Genomic DNA, 22,143 nt, shown 5'->3' on the forward strand with positions numbered 1-22,143 from the left:
TTTTCTGGTGACAGTCTCCTGTGACATATGGACCTGGGCCAAGCAGCATTACTCGCTCAGTGAGTTTTGGTTGATGACATAAGACAGTTTGCAAAACCCAGCTGTGTGGGGCAGGTACCCAGGCCTGATCTGACAGAGGATTTAATACCTGGTTTAAGAAAAAGGAACTCTGATCTGAATAGACATTTCTTCAAAAAGGACATACAGATGACCAACAGGCACACAAAAAAGATGTTCAACACCGCTAGTTATTAGAGAAATACAAATCAAAACTATGATGAAATATCACCTCACACAAGTCATAATGGCAATCAGCAAAAAATCCACAAACAGAAAATGCTGGAGGGGGTGTGGAGAGAAGGGAACCCTCCTACAGTGTTGGTAGAAATGTTAATTGGCACAGCCACTATGGAGAACAGTATGGAGGTTCCTTAAAAAACTAAAAGTAGAGATACCATATGACCCTGCAATCTCACTCCTGGGCATATATTCATAAAAAAAACATGATCCAAAAGTATCCATGTTCATTGCAGCACTATTTACAATAGCCAAGAAATGGAAGCCACCTCAATGTCCATTGACAGAGGGATGGATAAAGAAGATGTGGTACATATACACAATGGATAATACTTAGCCATTAAAAAGAATGAAATAATGCCATTTGCAGCAACATGGATGAAACTAGAGAGTGCCATTCTGAGTGAAGTAAGTCAGGCAGAGAAGGAGAAATATTGTATGACATCCCTTATATGTGGAATCTAAAAAGAAATGATACAAATGAACTTAGTTACAAAACAAAGAGACTCATAGACTTAGAAAATGAGCTTATGGTTGCTGGGGGAAGGTATAGTTAGGGAGTTTGGGAAGGTCAAGTACACACTGCTATATTTAAAATGGATAACCCACAAGGACTGGAGCTCTGCTCAATGTTATATGCCAGCTTGGGTGGGAGAGGGGGTTGAAGGATATTTAAGGCTGAGTCCCTTTGCTCTTCACCTGAAACTACCACAACCTGGTTAACTTACTATATCCCAATACAAAATAAAAAGTTTGAAGTTTGGTGGGAAAAAAAGCATACACATGTATACTTAAAGAAAGAGAGAGAGGAAGGGACTCTGAGGTGCTGACTACGTTCAGGATCTGGATTCTTTCCCATTCTTCCCCACTCACCAGTTCTTTGGGAAACTGTCTGTAGGTAAATACTATATCCATGCCATATGAGCCCTAAACACAGGCAGAAGAGCACAGTGTTGTTTTCAAGTGACAGGGCAGGTCAGGGATCAAAACAAGTTGAGTTAAGAGACTTTTCAGGTTTGTCAACCCAAGAAGGAAAGAATAATAGGCTTAAAGAGAACCATTAAGAACCTTATTGCATTACAATAACCCCTCTGCTTTAGTGAAAAAACTTGCCAGAAAGGCCAGGAAAGGACATTAATTACTTGGTCTTAAACATAAAACAAAAGCTCTGCTCACCTGAAAGCCAGTGTTGCTGCAACCCTGGGCTGGGAGGGCCGCCACCCTCTGCAGCTCCACAGAGATTTTGCTGCTCATGGACTTGGGCTCCGGAGTCTTTTCAGATGTCTGGGCTGGAGATCCGCTGTACCTGTGAAATCAAACACAGCCTCTGCTGAAGTCAGAATGCCACCTGCTGTTATAGGCACCAGGCCATCGATTCAGTTTGGGAACTTTGATCTAAATCTCCTGGTTGGGGTGGGGCAGGAGTGGCGAGGGGCGGGGTGGACGCTTTCAGGTCAGGTCCACCTACCTTATTATTCCTTCTCATTATCCCCATTCCTGCCGGTCCATTTTTACTCAGGGAAGAAGAATCCTGTGGTGCTCAGAACAGAAAAGGACATTTTCTCTACAGTCTTGAGTGAAAGAATCTAATTCCTGTGCTAGTGTTGGACACTGGGAGTGGTGAGTGGCAGGAGACGTAAGCGCTGGCAATTACCAAGTGACCAGGATTCTGTGCTACAGAATACCTGTGAACACAGGTTCTAGACATTACATATGGTGGTCTTGATTTATCCTGAAACAAGGGAAAACTGAGGTGTCCATGAACATCACCTCAGTTAATCTCAGAGTAACAAAAGTTAATGGTTTGCTCAGGGCCACTTGGCTAATGAATGGACAGTGAAAAGTCAAATTCAGGTCTGGTGGATTGGGTTGCTTCAAAAATTCAACTCCTAGAGGCACTTCCCTGATGGTCTAGTGTTTAAGACTTCTAAGAGTTTAAAAATGGTCCAGATCAAAATATCTTAAAAATAAATGCAAAGATGTAGCAGTAAACGAAAAGTGACCAACTTCAAAGATTCTTTCCTCTATGAAATTTTTAGCTGTGGGACTTTTTTTTTTCCAAAACAGCAATTTCCCCTAGTACATTTAAAATGAACTATCATACATCTATTCATTATTGTAATTGTGAGGCCTGTGTGGAAATGTGAAAAAATGTTTATGTCAAGTGAAAAACTAAAATGTATAAATTGAATGCTGTGTGCAGTAGACAAAGAATGGAAGAAGATATCAAATACTACTAGTGGTTATTTCTGGGTTGTGTTTTTTTTTAATCCTGTGCATGTTTTATTTTATTTATTTATAGGGATTGCACTGGGTCTACATTGCTGCTTTCAGATTTTCTCTAATTGTGGTGAATGGGGGCTACTCTTCCTTGTGGTGCCTGGGCTCCAGTAATCGCAGCACGTGGGCTCAGTAGTTGTGGCTCCCAGGCTCTAGAGTTCAGTCTCAGTAGTTACGGTGCATGGGCTTAGCTGTTCCATGGCATGTGCGATCTTCCTGGACCAGGGATTGAACATGTGACTCCTATATTGGCAGGCAGACTCTCAGCCACTGTACCACCACTACCAGGAAAGTCCTGGGTTGTGGTTTTATGGGTGGTTGCTATTTTCTCTTTCATCCTTTGCTAAATTTTCTATAAAGAGTGTGATTTACTATCATTATCATCATATTGAATATGTGTATACACATATGTGTATATATGAACACATATACATGTATACGTGTATACATATATACAATATGATGATATGAACATATATACATACATGTGTGTGTCTGTGTGTATGTTAAGAGCTCATTGGACCTATACTGCCTGGGTTCAAATCCTGGCTCTGCTGCTCACTACAACTCAGCTCAAGATCTAAACCCAGCCTTCTGCCTGTCCTTAGGCAGCCCAGGAGCGAAGAATGGTTTCTAGATCTTAACACAGTTGAAAAAATTGAAAGGATGAATATTTCATGACATACATAAACTATATGAAATTCAAATTTCAGTGTTCATAAATAAAATTTTGTTTGCACACAAACATGCCCGTTCATTTATGTGTTGTCTATGGCTGCTCAAGACTCAATCTAGTTTATAGTTGGAGAGGATCCTTATTCACCAAAGAAAAAGAAAAACCTTCATTCTTCTGTTTATGGTTGTAATTGCAGAAATGTGATTCAAATGTCTTGACATTCTTGCAGGCAACAACCCAGTATTTTCTCTACCCCTAGGCTGTAGACAGCATGTTTGAAAAGATACAAGCATATTTGAGAGCAGGTCACAGTACAAGCAAGATCACACTACAGTGTTGATTGAAAGACACAGTGACCTGTTCATTTCATTCTGAGGCTGCTGCTGCTAAGTCACTTCAGTCGTGTCCGACTCTGTGCGACCCCACAGATGGTGGACCACTAGGCTCCCCCATGCCTTGGATTCTCCAGGCAAGAACACTGGAGTGGGTTGCCATTTCCTTCTCCAAAGCAGGAAAGTGAAAAGTAAAAGTGAAGTTGCTCAGTCGTGTCCAACTCTTTGAGACCCCATGGACTGCAGCCTACCAGGCTCCTCCATCCATGGGATTCTCCAGGCAAGAGTACTGGAGTGGGTTGCCATTGCCTTCTCGGTCATTCTAAGGCAATACCAGCCAAAAGGAAAACTTGAGAGCTACTTGGGGCAAATTGCATGTACAAGTAGGATGCTAAAATGCAAAAATAGATGCTCATTTCCAGAGAAGTTTTAACTTAAAATGCTATATATCGGAAATTTTTGGTTAAGAGCTTTTAGAAGTAATGAAATTCTGACTTTCTTGGCAGCACAAGAATTAACAGGACTATTCACGGGACTATCACTTGATGGTACCTTGGTAGAAACTATGGCTCATTTTAAACAATTTGGAGATAGACATTGTGATCAGAAAATGAGGTGAAAGACCCTTGCAACTTTCCAAGACCGAATATTAAATCATTCCCCAGTTGCGCAGAATCATTATTTGTAAGGAATAATTTGTGCCAAGGCCTGGGAAACTGTCTCTTAACTCTACTGCATCAGCTATTTTCATTGCAGGGTTCCTCAAACTCAATTTTAAACTTTGAAATCACTGCATAGCAATCAAATCACTAGACTTTTTAATCAAGGGATCTATGTTCTATTCCATTCCATAAAAGTTCGTTTTTAGACCCAAAACCATGGACTGTATATCAAATATTAAAGAAAAATGAAACACTTCCCCACCCCCTTCAAATTTATCAAAAATATGCAAGTAAAAAATTCTAAACACATGTCAGTAGATCTTGCTTCATGTATGTAGTTCTATAGTAAGGTCATTCTTTTCCTTTTGGTGACATATTTCCAAAAAGAGTAAAATGAATTAAAAAAAATTGTCCACAACATTTCTCCCATGTTGAGAACAATGTATTACATGTTTCAGCATGATTTTTATCTGCTCCTGCTGTCATCCCTGGAAGGACATTTCACGTACTACAGACTAACATTTTTTTTTTTTTTTGATACATCTTGGAGTAGTTTAGTAAACTAAAAATGTAATCCTGTGATGGGTACAAACCCTAATCTAACCAACTTGAATTTTTGAGTTGGTTAGATTAAGAGAAAATCCAAGAGTGAGAAAAAGAAAAGCAATAATGTGTCTTTTACTTGGGTTTCTCTTACCCTGGACGTGGGGTATCTCTTCACAGCTGTTCCAGCAAAGCGCAGCCGCTGCTCCTTACCTTGGACGAAGGGTATCTCCTCACCGCCGCCCCTCCTGACCTTGAACGTGGAGTAGCTCTTCTGGGCCCTCCAGCGCCCGCCCGCGCAGCCCCCGGCTCCTTGGACGTGGGGTAGCACCTCCCGGCCGCCGCCCCTGACCTCGGGCGGGGCCGCCGCCCCTGGCCTCCGGCGGCGGGTAGCTCCTCTCAGCCGCTCCTGCGCCTTCGCAGATATGCAGATTACACCATCCTTATAGCAGAAAGAGAAGAGGAACTAAAAAGCCCCTTGATGAAAGTGAAAGAGGAGAGTGAAAAAGTTGGCTTAAAGCTCAACATTCAGAAAACGAAGATCATGGCATCTGGTCCCATCACTTCATGGGAAGTAGATGGGGAAACAGTGGGAACAGTGTCAGACTTTATTTTTGGGGGCTCCAAAATCACTGCAGATGATGATTGCAGCCATGAAATTAAAAGACGCTTACTCCTTGGAAGGAAAGTTATGACTAACCTAGACAGCATATTAAAAAGCAGAGACATTACTTTGCCAACAAAGGTCCGTCTAGTCAAGGCCATGGTTTTTCCTGTGGTCATGTATGGATGTGAGAGTTGGACTGTGAATAAGGCTGAGCGCCGAAGAATTGATGCTTTTGAACTGTGGTGTTGGAGAAGACTCTTGAGAGTCCCTTGGACTGTAAGGAGATCCAACCAGTCCATTCTAAAGGAGATCAGTCCTGGGTGTTTTTTGGAAGGAATGATGCTAAAGCTGAAACTCCAGTACTTTGGGCACCTCCTGCAAAGAGTTGACTCACTGGAAAAGACTGATGCTGGGAGGGATTGGGGGCAGGAGGAGAAGGGGATGACAGAGGATGAGATGGCTGGATGGCATCACCGACTTGATGGACATGAGTTTGAGTGAACTCTAGGAGTTGGTGATGGACAGGGAGGCCTGGTGTGCTGCGATTCATGGGGTCGCAAAGAGTTGGACATGACTGAGTGACTGAACTGAACTGAATGTGTGTTTGAAATAGAAAATACTTTGAGATGCTTCTCCACCAAAATCACCTTTGAAGTTAGATTTTGCTTTTCAACACCCCTGCTATAGAGCTGGTACTAGGAAAGGCCAGGTGTAGAATCTGCTGCCTGGATAATGCCCACCCATGATTTATGATTACTTGGCCTTCTGGATCACTTTAGTTATAATCCTTAGCCAGACGATCTTGGTACAAGGGTGGGCCAGTAAAGCAAAAGGGAAGAGAATTAGCATCTGTTGATCATTGCCATGCACCTTTTAGGTACTTATAGTGCTTCCATTTCATCTTTGCAACAGCCCTACAAATGAGGTGTTGATAGCCCCATTTCACAGATGAAACACTTGAGGCTCAGGGGACGAAGTGACTTTTCCAAGAACATAACTAGTAAGTGGCAGCATCATGATTTGAGCCCAAGTGTCTGAAACCTAGACCTGTCAAGAGCTAAGTTCTGGAAGGAAATAAAGCCCAAGAGAAGCACAACTGAGTTAATACCCAAAAGTGTTCAGTCTATTAGTGGGAAAAGCAAACTACAACCAAGATGAATGGAAAAACTTAATAAAATGCAAAGAAGCAGAGTTTAATCCATCTGCATAATTTGAAATCCCCAAAAGATGTGCCAGTGCTTCACTGAGGTAATTCCTAAGAAGCCCCAAGAGTTGACCTGTCATATATGATTCCACTGGAAGTGAATGCTTGGATCTGCAAATGACAGGAGGACAAGGATGGTACCCACTTAATCTCTGTATTTAGCATCACTTAGAGCAGAGCAGGCTCAAGGCTGAATAGCTTGTCTATTGACCAAGGGAGGATCCTGCATTCCCATTGTCCCAGGAATCTGTGTGAACTGTATAATGAACTATAAAGGAGGTTAGCGCCCATGGCTGGCCCTGCCCAAGAACCAGCGCTGGGAGGAGGGTGAAGTAAGCAGAATCTAGGGTGCACGTTTTAAGGGGCCATTTACTCTCAGTGAGTACAGGGTCAGGACCTGAGAGTGAGAGCTTTCTTAAATTTTGTACCCCAGACCCCTCACCCAGCTCACCCTACTCCTGGTCCTGCCATGAACAAGCCCTGAGTCTGTTTTGGATCAGTGTAAGGTAGCAGTTAAGCATGTAGGCTCTGGGCTCAGTCTAGCTGCCAACCCAGGCTCTGCCTCTTACTAACGCTAACTAGCTGGAACCTCAGGCAAGTTACTCACCAGAAACCTCTCTAAATATCTGTTGTTACCTGCAAAATGAGGTTCGGAGTTTTGCCTACCTTCTAACAGGCCTACTGGGAAAGTTTGATGGGGTACCACATGGAAAGTATCTGGTGCATTGTAGGAAGAAGGCACACACTCTAGATTCCAGGGCAAATCTGCCAGCAGCTGCCCCAAAAGGCAACCCAGGGGAAATATTCTTTGTTCCTTTTCAATGCATGAGAAAACAAGACACAGTTTGCAAGGTCATGGTAGGTGGTTTTGGATGGTCAGCTAAATAAGGCTGCTACTAGGAAAAAATATTGCAATCTGTGGAGAAGAGACCATTCAAATGTGTTTTCTTCACCATTTTGCAACTGTGATGGCAAGAATTATGAATGGATGCTAAAGTTAGTGGCTGGCAGAATTTGGTAAGAAGGACATTTATGTGCTTCTTAGTGTCTCCCCACAAAGTACGTATTAATCAAAGAAAAAGTAAGAGAAACTTTACAATGGGGAAACCTGGAGGACACCACCTTACCAAATAGTCACCAGAAATGGGGGAAAGTGACATTCTGTGCCTCCTGATATGAGCACTGAGCAGGACACTGCATCACTTTTGTGGGATTATTGCCCCAAATGTATAACCTGAGTCTAATTGGGGCCAATTGGGGGATGTTTTACAAAATAACTGGACTATATTTCTCAAAATTGTTATGTTTGTAGAAGACAAAGAAGACAGAGAGTCCATCCCATATTACAGAATACCAAAGATATTTGACAGATAAATGCAGTACATCATCCTGGAGTGAGTCCTGTACCAAGGGGAAGGTTTGTTATAAAGACCAACATAGGAACAATTGAGCACATTTGAATTTTGGTCATAGTAAGGTATAATCTTAAATTTCTTCATATTGATAATGATACTATGGTTATGTTAGAGAATGACCTCAGGAAATAGACTTTGGAATATGGAGGAATAAAGGGGTATGATGTCTATAATTTATTCCTAAGTGGTTCAGAGCAAAACAACACGCAAATGTATATAAGAACTATTGAGGTGTTATATAAAGCTAATGAGGTGTTACAAAATAAAAAGATACAAAAAGATGTTTTGTGAATTATTCATATATGCTAATTATAAATTTAACCTCTGTGTCATGTATGTGGACAGGGAAATTAATTTGTATATACATGTTTCCCTTTTACTTTTTTATTTTGCACCATAAAAACAACAACAATCAGTAACATACTGCTTTTCTTCACATCTGTATGATTTTAAGACATTGCTTAAAAATAAAAAAAAGACATTGCTTTTTCTCCTGGAGAAATAGCTTATAGATGAAACAAATAGTATCAAATTGTGAAATCTGCAAACCTCAGAAGTCAATAGCGTGAAACCTAATCCCAGGGCAGGGAAGAAAACAAGAGTCATGAGAGAAGAGGCAGGCATGCATAAGGAGGGCAAGCTGGGGAAATGAACGTTTCCAATGCCACTGACCCAGAACACACAGGAGTTACACTTTTCCTCCTTCACTTTAAAGGGTGATTTGGGGTCTGTAGCCTGAAGAATGACTTCAAATGACACAGGAGTTGCTTTGAGGAGACATACAGCAAGAAAGTTTCAAGAACAAAAGAATCACTCTACAGGTCTAGGTCCCAGAAAGAACCCACAGTGAAAAGCAAAGTCAGAGAGCTGATGTCTTGCTGCTTCAGCCAACCACCTCCACTGGACCCATGAAGGAGTCTCAACAGCATTTGAGGGAGAGTTCAAATCAACATATATATGGTGTCCTTACAAACCCTGTAAGGTTACTTTCCTGACCAGATGGTGACAGCTTATGCCCTGAAGAAGCACAGACAGAGATTTCCAAAGTTAAATAAGGTGGAAAATGAATTGGCTTCATAGCTTCCTTTTCTTCTAGTCTAACAACAGCTTTCCCCTCCTGGCTCCCCACCCTCTGTTCCTGCAGGTACTTATTGCCTTATGCTTAAGACAATGACGAGGTGAACTTTGAAGTTCAAGGACCGAGCAGTCCTGAGGACAGGACGTCTGGAGGCCCAGGAGCCACATACACTGTGTTCTCATAACGGCTGGGCCTGCCTTCATTCCTGAGAACTTATCCCTGAGGTCAGTAAAGCTCATTTGCAAGCCTGGTGACTACTCGCTGTTCCACGGGGATAGCACGACATGAAAACCTGAGGTTTTCAGTGTTGCAATGGTCTGAAATATCCGTGAGTTTAGAAAACAAAACCACAGTTGTTCCTGGCTGGGCTGGTGCCCCAACCCAGTCCTAGCAGGACAATGCTGTGGCTGTGGGCTCCCACTGAGCTCTGAGACGCTGAAGAGGGTCAGCACTGGTACCAGCATGGAGCTAGGGCACATGCAGTGGGAGCCCTGCACGACAGGGCTCAGTGATGGTGAGACGGTCATGAACAAAGAACTGACTGCCTCCCCTCCACAGGAGGGGACTGGGGGGTGGCTCGGAAGGCAGGATCTAATGCAGGAGCTGGCCTGAGAGACCAAAGAGGAGGAGGTTCTTGATGGGATTGAAGGCCTCTTTCAGGCAGAACTGCTTGGTCTTTGTGAGGTTAACCTTGCAGATGGTGGGTGAATGGAGGAGCCCAGTTTCACGGTGAACCAGGGCCTTTCCTTCCTTTCCCTGACATTCTGTGAAGCCTTTGGCTTCTTGAAAGTGGGAGCTAATGTCAGACTTGGGACTGTCTTCTGCAGGGACCCCTTTGTAGTGTAGATGCGCTGGGCAGCACTTGGAGATCTGTAGGAGACATTCAGTGGTGCTGTGAAATGCAGATTGGTGAGGATCACACACTTGGATGCATGGTAGGCGTTTCCAACGTTGAGGAACAGAAGAACTGTAACAGGGCTGCCTTGTTCAACAGCTGGCCGATGGCTGATGTGAGCACTGGTTCCCACTCTTGTCTATTGAGGGCTCTCTTAGCTTCAACCTTGCCTTGTGAAATATTTATTATGTCCATGAAATGCTCAGGATATTCCAATTAAAAGGTCTCATATCCCCCTTTGAGGAAGTAGATCTGTGGGGCTGGAGCCAGCAGACAGCCAGGTGTCACCAGAACATACAGTGCAACCCCCTCCCCACAAACCCCCACCCTGGCCTGGCTGCTCCCTGCCCCAGAAACTCATATTTATTTGGCTGTGCCACACAGCTTTGCAGGATCTTACTTAGTTCCTTGATCAGGGACTGAACCTGCATCCTCAGCAGTGAAAGCATGGAGTCCTAACAACTGGACATCCAGAGAACTCAGAAACCCTAATTTGTATTTTTTTACATCTCTGAAACGATGTTACTCCATGTATTTCCCCCCATGTGGTTAAATACAGATTCCACACATATTTTACTATTTATGTTCAGAGTTGGGATAGACTTATTAAAAACAGCAAGGATTCTGCTACTTAAAAAGATTAAGGTTTTTAAAATAGGGGTTTTCTCTTACATGCTGCTGCTAAGTCACTTCAGTCGTGTCTGATTCTGTGTGACCCCATAGACGGCAGCCCACCAGGCTCCCCTGTCCCTGGGATTCTCTAGGCAAGAACACTGGAGTGGGTTGCCATTTCCTTCTCCAATGCATGGAAGTGAAAAGTGAAGGTGAAGTCACTGAGTCGGGTCCGATTCTTCATGACCCCGTGAACTGCAGCCTACCAGGCTCCTCCATCCATGGGATTTTCCAGGCAAGAGTACTGGAGTGGGGTGTCATTGCCTTCTCCTTCTCTTACATAATATATCTTTAAACCAGTAAAACTTGTCATTTCTAGGTCAAGTTATGTGACTTAGAATAATAGAGATGCCCCAAGTAATTGTCAGTGATATTGAATTTTAAAAATATAAGGATGTACCCCGAAGTTATAAGTGGCCCTTAAAAGTTGCTCTAATTCTAAAAGTAAATGTTTCAAACACACCTTAAGCTCATATTTTCAGCCTCATCCATCATTACCCAGTTATTTCACATTTTGGCAGAAGACTGAGATAGTGTCAGGGCTCTTAGAGCAGTTGGTAGAACATCTGGAAGTTGCAGCATTATTTGGGAACACAGGGAAACATTGGTATTTAAGTCTCTTCAATCTACTGTGCAGGAAAGGACAATGTCCTACATATGTAGTGTAACCATCATAAACACAGAAAACTATGTAAAAGTAAGCAAGAAAACCTCTGTTTCTGAGTTTTTCTGTTAACTTTAGTTTCTTACTTACCAATTGCTTTACTAGCATTCATTAGCCTGATTTAAGGAGAAGGCAATGGCAAGCCACTCCAGTACTCTTGCCTAGAAAATCCCATGGATGGAGGAGCCTGGTAGGCTGCAGTCCATGGGGTCACTATCAGTTGGACATGACTGAGAGACTTCACTTTCACTTTTCACTTTCACGCATTGGAGAAGGAATGGCAACCCACTCCAGTGCTCTTGCCTGGAGAATCCCAGGGACGGGGGAGCCTGGTGGGCTGCCATCTCTGGGGTTGCACAGAGTTGGACATGACTGAAGTGACTTAGCAGAAGCAGCAGCTGCAGCAGCAGCAGCAGCAGCCTCATTTAATGGAGAAGGTAATGGTACCCCACTGCAGTACTCTTGCCTGGAAAATCCCATGGACGGAGGAGCCTGGTGGGCTGCAGTCCATTGGGTCACTAAGAGTCGGACATGACTGAGCGACTTCACTTTCACTTTTCACTTTCATGCATTGGAGAAGGAAATGGCAACCCACTCCAGTGTTCTTGCCTGAAGAATCCCAGGGGTGGGGGAGCCTGATGGGCTGCCATCTATGGGGTCACACAGAGTTGGACATGACTGAAGTGATTTAGCAGCAGCAGCAGCAGCCTGATTTAACAGTCATCAAAACCAGTCTTTCTGGGTAGCTTTCACTCATTCACTCAAAACAAATTTTAGTTATGAAAAGGAAAAAAAAAAAGAAATCCTATTCCCAGTGTCTCTAGTGAGAATTGCAGGTACTGAGATAGTGTTCATTACTGTTCTGCCAGTGGAGGAACCCGGGAGAATGCCTGGCCTTCGTCCGCCTCATTTTGTTCTACTCTCTTCCTTGCTCACAAATCTTCCAGGGCCTTGCGGCTCTGTTCTGGCTTTGGAGCATTTTGCACTTGAATTTGGAGCAGTCGCTGGACTGCTTCATTCTCACAGTTCGACTTTCAGCTCCTCAGGTGAGCTGCCTGGGACCATCCAATCTTCTTGAAGGTGCTGACTGGCTTGGGTATCACCGGGCACAGGGCCTGGCCTGGAGGGAGTGCAGAGGCAGCACAGCTATACAGGGGCTCAGACGGCTTCTAAATAGCATCCCCCTGAAAAGAACCAGACAGGTGCGCCTATGACTTCTGGAAACAAGGACGTTTTTAAACCTGAGGTTGCATCTAAACGTGATCTGAAAAGGGCTTCAAAAGTAATCAAAGTTAATATGATTTTAACATCCAAAAGGACAATGCAACCATATCAAGTCTACAGTGGAACCATATCAAGTCTACAAAAGTTCATGAGTCCGTAACATTCTTAAAAAGAAAACTCTAGAAAAATCCCCTCATGCTTGTCACCACCTAAGCAAATTTAATTCCTTACTGTGAAAGTTATGGAGAAAAGGAAGCATTTACATCATCCAATAGGAACAGCATTTCAAGGTAACAAAATAGCCCCAGTTGATGAGAAGCTACATTTTATACAATGCAAGTATAAAAGGAATGACAGGATTTGAAAAGCCTTATTAGGAGACTTCTTGAGCAAAGATGGTCAGTTGGTCTTAAATAAGTGAGTGGAAAGTAGGTGGGATGCTGGATACTCTGTGGGGCTAAGTTCGTGGGACACAGGTGACACACTGGCCTGGGGCACAGAAAAATAGCAGAATAAAGAGATCGGGCCACAAAGAACTAAACAGACATCTCTCCAAAGAAGACATTCAGATGGCTAACAAACACATGAAAAGATGCTCAACATCACTCATTATCAGAGAAATGCAAATCAAAACCACAATGAGGTACCATTTCACCCCAATCAGAATGGCTGCTATCCAAAAGTCTACAAGCAATAAATGCTGGAGAGGGTGTGGAGAAAAGGGAACCCTCTTACACTGTTGGTGGGAATGCAAACTAGTACAGCCACTATGGATAACAGTGTGGAGATTCCTTGAAAAACTGGAAATAGAACTGCCATATGACCCAGCAATCCCACTGCTGGGCATACACACCGAGGAAACCAGAAGGGAAAGAGACACATGTACCCCAATGTTCATCACAGCACTGTTTATAATAGCCAGGACATGCAAGCAACCTAGATGTCCATCGATAGACAAATGGATAAGAAAGCCGTGGTACATATACACAATGGAATATTACTCAGCCATTAAAAAGAATACATTTGAATCTGTTCTAATGAGGTTGATGAAACTTGAACCTATTATACAGAGTGAAGTAAGCCAGAAAGAAAAACACCAATACAGTATAATAACACATATATATGGAATTTAGAAAAATGGTAACGATAACCCTATATGCGAGACAGAAAAAGAGACACAGATGTATAGAGCAGTCTTTTGGACTCTATGGGAGAAGGCAAGGGTGGGATGATCTGAGAGAATAGCACTGAAACATGTGTATTATCATATGTGAAACAGATCGCCAGTCCAGGTTCAATGCATGAGACAGGATGCTCAGGGCTGGTGCACTGGGATGACCCAGAGGGATGGGATGGGGAGGGAGGTGGGAGGGGGTTTCAGGATGAGGAACACATGTAAACCCATGGCTGATTCATATCAATGTATGGCAAAACCCACTACAATATTGTAAAGTGATTAGCCTCCAACTAAAATAAATAAATTAAAAAAATTAAAAAAAAAAAAAAAAGAGATCAGGCCAATCTCAGTCCAAATGGACAATTTGTTTTGAGTGGGTCCACCGATATTATGAGCTTCTGAAGTGGGACAATGTGAAGTACACAACATTTCTGTTTTTGCATATGGATGTCTTGGTGTCTTTTTTCTTAAAAGTTCTAAAGTTAGATTGTTGTTTAGTTGCTAAAACAGAAGCTGCCTCTTTTGCCACCCCCATGGACTGTAGCCTGACAGACTCCTCTGCCCATGGGATTTCCCAGGCAGAATACTCCAGTGGGTAGCCATTCCCTACTCCAGAGAATCTTCCCGACCCAGGCATCGAACTTGAGTCTCCTGCATTGGGAGTCAGATTCTTTACCATTGAGCCACCCAGGAAGCCCTGAAGTTAGATTACCTGGTTCTAACCCAAATTTCCCTCTTCAAGGCTGAGTTCTTGAGCAGGGTACGCTATCTCTTAGAGACTCAGTTTCTTAGACCTCTTAGGATTTTTTGAGGACCTAATAATAATATTTGTGAAATTGCTGGACCAGAGCCTGACACTTTCAAGACTCAATAAATTAGCTATTATCGTTGTATTTTCTGTATATGTCTGTGTATAATCTCCCCTCTCCTGCCCTCATCCCAGTCCAGCACATGAGATTCTAGACTTCCAGTTGAGTAAGTTTAGAACCCATTAAAGTGTCAGGGCCCAAGTTCCAGACTCTTCCATTACTAATCTACTTGTAGAACCTGGGTGAGTCAGTTGCTTAGAGACTCTGGCCCTCAATTTCCTCACCATGAGCCTGGGAAGAGAGGTGGGCAGGGTGAAGGGGGCCTTAAATGTGTGCCATGTGGGGAAGAAAGATGACACAAAACAGGATATTAAGATGTCGTTCAGCATGATTGTGTTTTAAAACCTGGGACACATGCATGTAAGATAGAAGTGATGTTTCCTGTTCAGTGGGCAGGACACTGGTCTTATTTTTCTTAACATCTTCTAAAATAAAACTGAGGGCTGCCCTGATTCTACTGTTTTCAGGATTTAGCGAACAAATATTTGTTTACTAAATCTTTTAAATCTGTTATGATCATAATTTTTGTTCCAGAATAAAAATTCCATGACACTGTCACTTAACAAAACAGTAAAATGTACTTACTGACCACACCAATCACCCACTTGCCTGATAGACCATAAGCTCTGTTACAGCAGAGAGCTTTGTTTTTGTTCATTGATGCAACTCCAGGACCTACAACAGTGCCTCAGATATAGTAAATATTTGATAAATATTAGTTTAATTGTTCAAAAATCCTTACAAAGTTATCAGCTTGGATATTGAGTGTTTCTGTAAAACATGGGGCTCAGGTCCTGTGAAAAGGCTACATTTACTTGTCTCCATTCAAGGTTGATTTGAGTCAGGGAACCATCAAAGTTGAGTAAGGACTTTGTAAATATGTGCAGTGCGTGTCACTAGCCATAGCAGACTGGGTTTTCCCCAGGACTCTCCCTGTGCAGTTTAGTCACAGAAAGTAAATAGGAATTCAGATTCCAATCCCTGCTTCTCTTTGTTCCTCCTAAATGAGGGTGGCTGATTACAAAGGAGCCTGTCAGTGCTGAGGTCTCCGCGTTCCAGAGTTGGGTGAGGAGGTGATCAGGGAGTGGAAACTGAGTACAGCCTTGGCAGACAGCAGAGACAGGGCAATGGGTGCCCCAGGAACAATTGGTTTGTTCCCCCAATGAACCATGGTGGAACACCTTCCCTGTTCAGGCCTATAGAATCACAAGGACCTCAGAAGTTAAACACCATGCCCCAGGTCACAGAGCTAGAACCTCCTGGAGCCAGACAACCCAATCTATGCTGTCTGCCTTGAAGACTTGAGTTTTCCCCACTGTTCCTCTTCTGCTTTTGGCATCTCCAGTTCCTAAACATTTATTGAGAGCCTGTCATGAACGAGACACTATTCTAGACACTTAGGTGTTATCAGTGAACAAAACAAAGATCCATGTCTTAATCTGTGGGGTCTGAAACCAAGAGAAGGACCCAGAGACCAAGCCAAGAATTTTGCCTTGAGCTCCCCCTGCCTTAGGGGCAGATACAGAAGCCAACCTCTGTAAAGGCGTTCTTTGCTTCTCCCCTGTCCAATCTGAATATTCTGCACATAATCTGGATGTGAAAGTTGGACTGGAAAGAAGACTGAGCACCTAAGAATTGATACTTTTGAACTGTGGTATTGGAGAAGACTCTTGAGAGTCCCTTGGACTGCAAGGAGATCAAACCAGTCAATCCTAAAGGAAATCAGTCCTGAATATTCATTGGGATGACTGTTGCTGAAGCTGAAGCTCCAATACTTTGGCCACCTGATGTGAAGAGCCGACTCACTGGAAAAGAGGGCAAGAGGAGTAGCGGGCAACAGAGGATGAAATGGTTAGATGGCATCGTCGACCCAATGGACATGAGTTTGAGCAAACTCTAGGAGATAGTGTAGGACACAGATGCCTGGCATGCTGCAGCTCACAGGATTGAAAAGAGTCAGACACGACTTAGGCACTAAACAACAATAACCATCTGGCTTCAGCATTAAAACTTCTCCAGATGGAGCCTCATTAGTTCTTGTAGCTCCGTGTAGGCTTTATTTCAGTCCCTGGTTCAAGAATGGTAGTCTAAGCAAAAGTAAACAAGTGTACCGACAAGGGAGCTGACTGTGGATCAGATCATGGGCTCCTTATTGCCAAATTCAGACTGAAATTGAAGAAAGTAGGGAAAACCACTAGACCATTCAGGTATGACCTAAATCAAATCCCTTATGATTATACAGTGGAAGTGAGAAATAGATTTAAGGGCCTAGATCTGATAGATAGAGTGCCTGATGAACTATGGAATGAGGTTTGTGACATTGTACAGGAGACAGGGATCAAGACCATCCCCATGGAAAAGAAATGCAAAAAAGCAAAATGGCTGTCTGGGGAGGCCTTACAAATAGCTGTGAAAAGAAGAGAAGCAAAAAGCAAAGGAGAAAAGGAAAGATATAAGCATCTGAATGTAGAGTTCCAAAGAATAGCAAAAAGAGATAAGAAAGCCTTCCTCAGTGATCAATGCAAAGAAATAGAGGAAAACGACAGAATGGGAAAGACTAGAGATCTCGTCAAGAAAATTAGAAATACCAAGGGAACATTTCATGCAAAGATGGGCTTAATAAAGGACAGAAATTGTATGGACCTAACAGAAGCAGAAGATATTAAGAACATGTGGCAAGAATACACAGAACTGTACAAAAAAGATCTTCACGACCCAGATAATCATGATGGTGTGATCACTGACCTAGAGCCAGACATCCTGGAATGTGCAGTCAAGTGGGCCTTAGAAAGCATCACTATGAACAAAGCTAGTGGAGGTGATGGAATTCCAGTTGAGCTATTTCAAATCCTGAAAGATGATGCTGTGAAAGTGCTGCACTCAATATGCCAGCAAATTTGGAAAACTCAGCAGTGGCCACAGGACTGGAAAAGGTCTGTTTTCATTCCGATCCCAAAGAAAGGCAATGCCAAAGAATGCTCAAACTACTGCACAATTGCACTCATCTCACATGCTACTAAAGTAATGCTCAAAATTCTCCAAGCTAGGCTTCAGCAATATGTGAACCATGAACTTCCTGATGTTCAAGCTGGTTTTAGAAAAGGCAGAGGAACCAGAGATCAAATTGTCAACATCTGCTGGATCATTGAAAAAAGCAAGAGAGTTCCAGAAAAACATCTATTTCTGCTTATTGACTATGCCAAAGCCTTTGACTGTGTGGATCACAATAAACTGTGGAAAATTCTTCAAGAGATGGGAATACCAGACTGCCTGACCTGTCTCTTGAGAAACCTATATGCAGGTCAGGAAGCAACAGTTAGAACTGGACATGAAACAACAGACTGGTTCCAAATATGAAAAGGAGTACATCAAGGCTGTATATTGTCACCCTGCTTATTTAACTTCTATGCAGAGTACGTCATGAGATACGCTGGACTGGAAGAAACACAAGCTGGAATCAAGATTGCTGGGAGAAATGTCAATAACCTCAGATATGCAGATGACACCACCCTTATGGCAGAAAGTGAAGAGGAACTCAAAAGCCTCTTGATGAAAGTGAAAGAGGAGAGTGAAAAAGTTGGCTTAAAGCTCAACATTCAGAAAACGAAGATCATGGCATCCGGTCCCATCACTTCATGGGAAATAGATGGGGAAACAGTGGGAACAGTGTCAGACTTTATGTTTTTGGGCTCCAAAACCACTGCAGATGGTGATTGCAGCCATGAAATTAAAAGATGCTTACTCCTTGGAAGGAAAGTTATGACCAACCTAGATAGCATATTGAAAAGCAGAGACATTACTTTGCCAACAAAGGTTCGCCTAGTCAAGGCTATGGTTTTTCCTGTGGTCATGTATGGATGTGAGAGTTGGACTGTGAAGAAAGCTGAGCGCTGGAGAATTGATGCTTTTGAACTGTGGTGTTGGAGAAGACTCTTGAGAGTCCCTTGGACTGCAAGGAGATCCAACCAGTCCATTCTAAAGGAGATCAGTCCTGGGTGTTCATTGGAAGGACTGATGCTAAAGCTGAAACGCCAATACTTTGGCCACCTCACGCGAAGAGCTGACTCAATGGAAAAGAGTCTGGTGCTGGGAGAGATTGGGGGCAGGAGGAGAAGGGGATGACAGAGGATGAGATGGCTGGATGGCATCACCGACTTGATGGACATGAGTTTGAGTGAACTCTGGGAGTTGGTGATGGACAGGGTGTGCAAAGATTCATGGGGTCTCTGATTCATGGGGTGTGTGATTCTTGCGTGCTGTGATTCATGGTGTTGCAAATAGTCAGACATGACTGAGCGACTGAACTGATTGACTGAAACAAGTGTAGGGTTTTTTAGTGGGGAGGTCTTGAAGTCTAGAGTTCCTTAAACAGGTAGCAAACAGGTAATAATAGAGGGCACTGGTTTGCTTGAAAGTGCCTGTGGCATCACTACAGATCAGATTGGAAGAATAGCAATTAAATTTATGACAGTGATTGTCTCAGAGCAAGACAAGGAAGGCTGGGTCAGTGGCCGTGGGGTCCCTTGACAACAGAGTTGGCTATCTGTGTGCGTTATTTGGGTTCTTTAACAAAGAAATGTTATAAAGCAAATTGGATTGAAAGTTGTTACTTTTGCCTGGTGGGAACATGGTTGTTTTTATTCTACTCTTGCACTTTCTGGGTGGTGAGTATATAGGTTAGAAGAAGGTGGTTGTGGTTAACAACCAGATTATCTGGGCTCATTCCTATCTGTCACTTATCGACTCAGCCCGTCTTTCTTTATTCATATGTTATAAAGATTGAGTGAATTGGTATGAAAAGCATTTCAACTAATGGTTGGCACATTATCAGAACTATCGTAGAAGTATTAACTGTACTGTTCTTATAGCTAAGAATGTAGATATAAATAACTATAAATTGATCAACAAAAATGATGCATAGGATTTTCTAGGTGCACAGAAAGTTTGCAATCTTGATCAAAGAAGTTCTGCTAAGGCCCCAAGACTCCTGTGAAGTGAGCCTGATAATATGGAGTGGATCAGGAGATCCAGATCATGAGTAAGAAGTGGAGACAAACTCTGAAGTGTGGGTGCTGAGGCATTTGTTTGAGTACACACAGTGACATCCAGTAAAAAAGGGCCTTTCCATGTGGTTCCAAGAAGAATTAGTAATTCATAAACAGGAAGCGTTAATTCCAAGAACCAAGGCACAAGGCAGTTTTTTCACACTCTTCTGTACAAGAAGATTTTTTCTTTCTTCTTCTTCTTTTTTTTAAAGTTTCCTGTTGCTCTTTCATCCATTTTCCAATTATAACCTCCATGTGCAGTGGATTAGCCTCACTGCAGATGTGGGTTATTTAAACACATGTATATTTTTAAAGCTGAGTAATAATTTTTTTATCCTTTAATTATAAACCAAACACATTTCTGCTCTCTTTGCTGACAGGAAACTGTCATATCTTATGTGTCTATTGTCTCTAAGCGAAATGACTTTACCCAACAAGTTTATTATTAATTTCTGATTTCATGTGTAAAATAGAAAATAACTCAAATTTTAGTCTCTAAAGGAAAAAAAAATGTGAGCCCATGTGTGGCTGTTAGCGTAATGGACACCATCTTGGGCCCAAATAGTCCTCCCTATCTTTCTGCTGACCCTACCCAGAAATGTGCTCAGTGAATCACTTCTCTGTTGTCAATGGCTTTGTAGATAATAGATATTTTTTTATTAATCATCAGGACCAGGTGGCTTTTATGCTCTGTTAGTGCCCTAACAATGATGAAGACCTTTGAGAATATATTCCTGGCACCCATGAGACTAGTTATCCATTCAATCATCTTGATTCAAGAACACACACCCTATTTCCAAGCCCTTACTCGCATTGTTGTTTTTAGTCACTAAATCATGTCTGATCCTTTTGTGACCCCACAGACTATAGCATGCTTCTCTGTCCATGGGATTTCCTAGGTGAGAATACTGGAGCAGGTTGCCATTTCCTCCTCCTCCAGGGTGTCTTCCTGACCCAAGGATTGAACCTGTATCTCCTGCATCTCCTGCATTGGCAGGTAGATTCTTTACCACTGAGCCACCAGGGAAGCCCACTTACCTCCATACCTGAGGTTAACTATAAAATTGTCTCAATGGCCCCTGGGGGTGTGGAGTGCATCTGTGAATGCTTCTAAGTCATGGTCCACCCAATCCCACCCTGGGGGTTACCCTGTAATAACCTTACCACTGATAAAGTTTCAAGATACCTTTCCAGTTGGGTGAGCTCTTTTCATTCCCTCCATCCTCCAACAATCCACAGAGACCAACTCACAATTCTCTTTGTTCATTTTATTTTTCTTCTCTACTCACTGCTTCTCAGATCTCCTCACTCTTTCCTCAAAATGTTCTACTCTTAGGCCTGATTTTCATTTCTCAAGAGACTTGAACTGTCTAAATAAATATCTAGGCTACTGGTTGTTTGTTATGATCAGTGCATTTTCTTGGCAAAACTCTTATCAGTCTTTGCCCTGCTTCATTCCATATTCCAAGGCCAAATTTGCCTGTTACTCCAGGTGTTTGTTGACTTCCTACTTTTGCATTCCAGTCCCCTGTAATGAAAAGGACATCTTTTTTGGGTGTTAGTTCTAAAAGGTCTTGTAGGTCTTCATAGAACCATTCAGCTTCTTCAGCGTTACTGGTTGGGGCATAGACTTGGATTACTGTGATATTGAATGGTTTGCCTTGGAAATGAACAGAGATCATTCTGTCGCTTTTGAGATTGCATCCAAGTACTGCATTTTGGACTCTTTTGTTGACCATGATGCCTACTCCATTTCTTCTGAGGGATTCCTGCCTGCAGTAGTAGATATAATGGTCATCTGAGTTAAATTCACCCATTCCAGTCCATTTCAGGTTGCTGATTCCTAGAATGCCGACATTCACTCTTGCCATCTCTTGTTTGACCACTTCCAATTTGCCTTGATTCATGGACCTGACATTCCAGGTTCCTATGCAATATTGCTCTTTGCAGCATCGGACCTTGCTTCTATCACCAGTCACATCCACAGCTGGGTATAGTTTTTGCTTTGGCTCCATCCCTTCATTCTTTCTGGAGTTATTTCTCCCCTGATCTCCAGAAGCATATTGGGCACCTACTGACCTGGGGAGTTTCTCTTTCAGTATCCTATCATTTTGCCTTTTCATACTGTTCATGGGGTTCTCAAGGCAAGAATACTGAAGTGGTTTGCCATTCCCTTCTCCAGTGGACAAAATTCTGTCAGATCTCTCCACCATGACCCGCCCATCTTGGGTTGCCCCATGGGCATAGCTTAGTTTCATTGAGTTAGACAAGGCTGTGGTCCTAGTGTGATTAGATTGACTAATTTTCTGTGAGTATGCCCTCACAGTGTGTCTGCCCTCTGATGCCCTCTTGCAACACCTACCATCTTACTTGGGTTTCTCTTACCTTGGGCATTGGGTATCTCTTCATGGCTGCTCCAGCAAAGCGCAGCTGCTGCACCTTACCTTGGACAAGGGGTATCTCCTCACTGCCGCCCTTCCTGACCTTCAACGTGGGATAGCTC

The 22,143-nt window shown here is 42.9% G+C and overlaps 1 protein-coding gene and 1 long non-coding RNA gene across 4 annotated transcripts in view; one reads left to right on the top strand and one right to left on the bottom strand.

Annotated features, from left to right (window-relative positions):
• LOC139184603 (uncharacterized) overlaps positions 1–5,054 on the top strand; it is a 40,835-nt gene extending 35,781 nt beyond the window's left edge. The window contains exon 3 of the long non-coding RNA XR_011568149.1: positions 4,971–5,054. This is a non-coding gene — a long non-coding RNA (uncharacterized lncRNA). The remainder of the gene's footprint in view (positions 1–4,970) is intronic.
• The window catches only part of SLC28A3 (solute carrier family 28 member 3), a 77,498-nt gene extending 72,419 nt beyond the window's left edge, over positions 1–5,079 (bottom strand). The window contains exons 1-2 of one of the 3 annotated variants that reach the window (XM_070795051.1): positions 4,945–5,079; positions 1,474–1,603 (exon numbers count right to left, since the gene is read on the bottom strand). In XM_070795051.1, coding sequence (XP_070651152.1) covers positions 1,474–1,551 — 78 coding nt within the window. In that variant the 5' untranslated portion in view covers positions 1,552–1,603; positions 4,945–5,079. Of the gene's footprint in view, positions 1–1,473; positions 1,683–1,765; positions 1,932–4,944 lie in introns of those variants that run through there. The other 2 variants (XM_019966494.2, XM_070795050.1) reach the window with 2 other exon arrangements.
• Positions 5,080–22,143: the final 17,064 nt, after the last annotated feature.

Source organism: Bos indicus, chromosome 8, assembly GCF_029378745.1.
Source record: "Bos indicus isolate NIAB-ARS_2022 breed Sahiwal x Tharparkar chromosome 8, NIAB-ARS_B.indTharparkar_mat_pri_1.0, whole genome shotgun sequence".
Lineage (NCBI taxonomy): Eukaryota > Metazoa > Chordata > Mammalia > Artiodactyla > Bovidae > Bos > Bos indicus.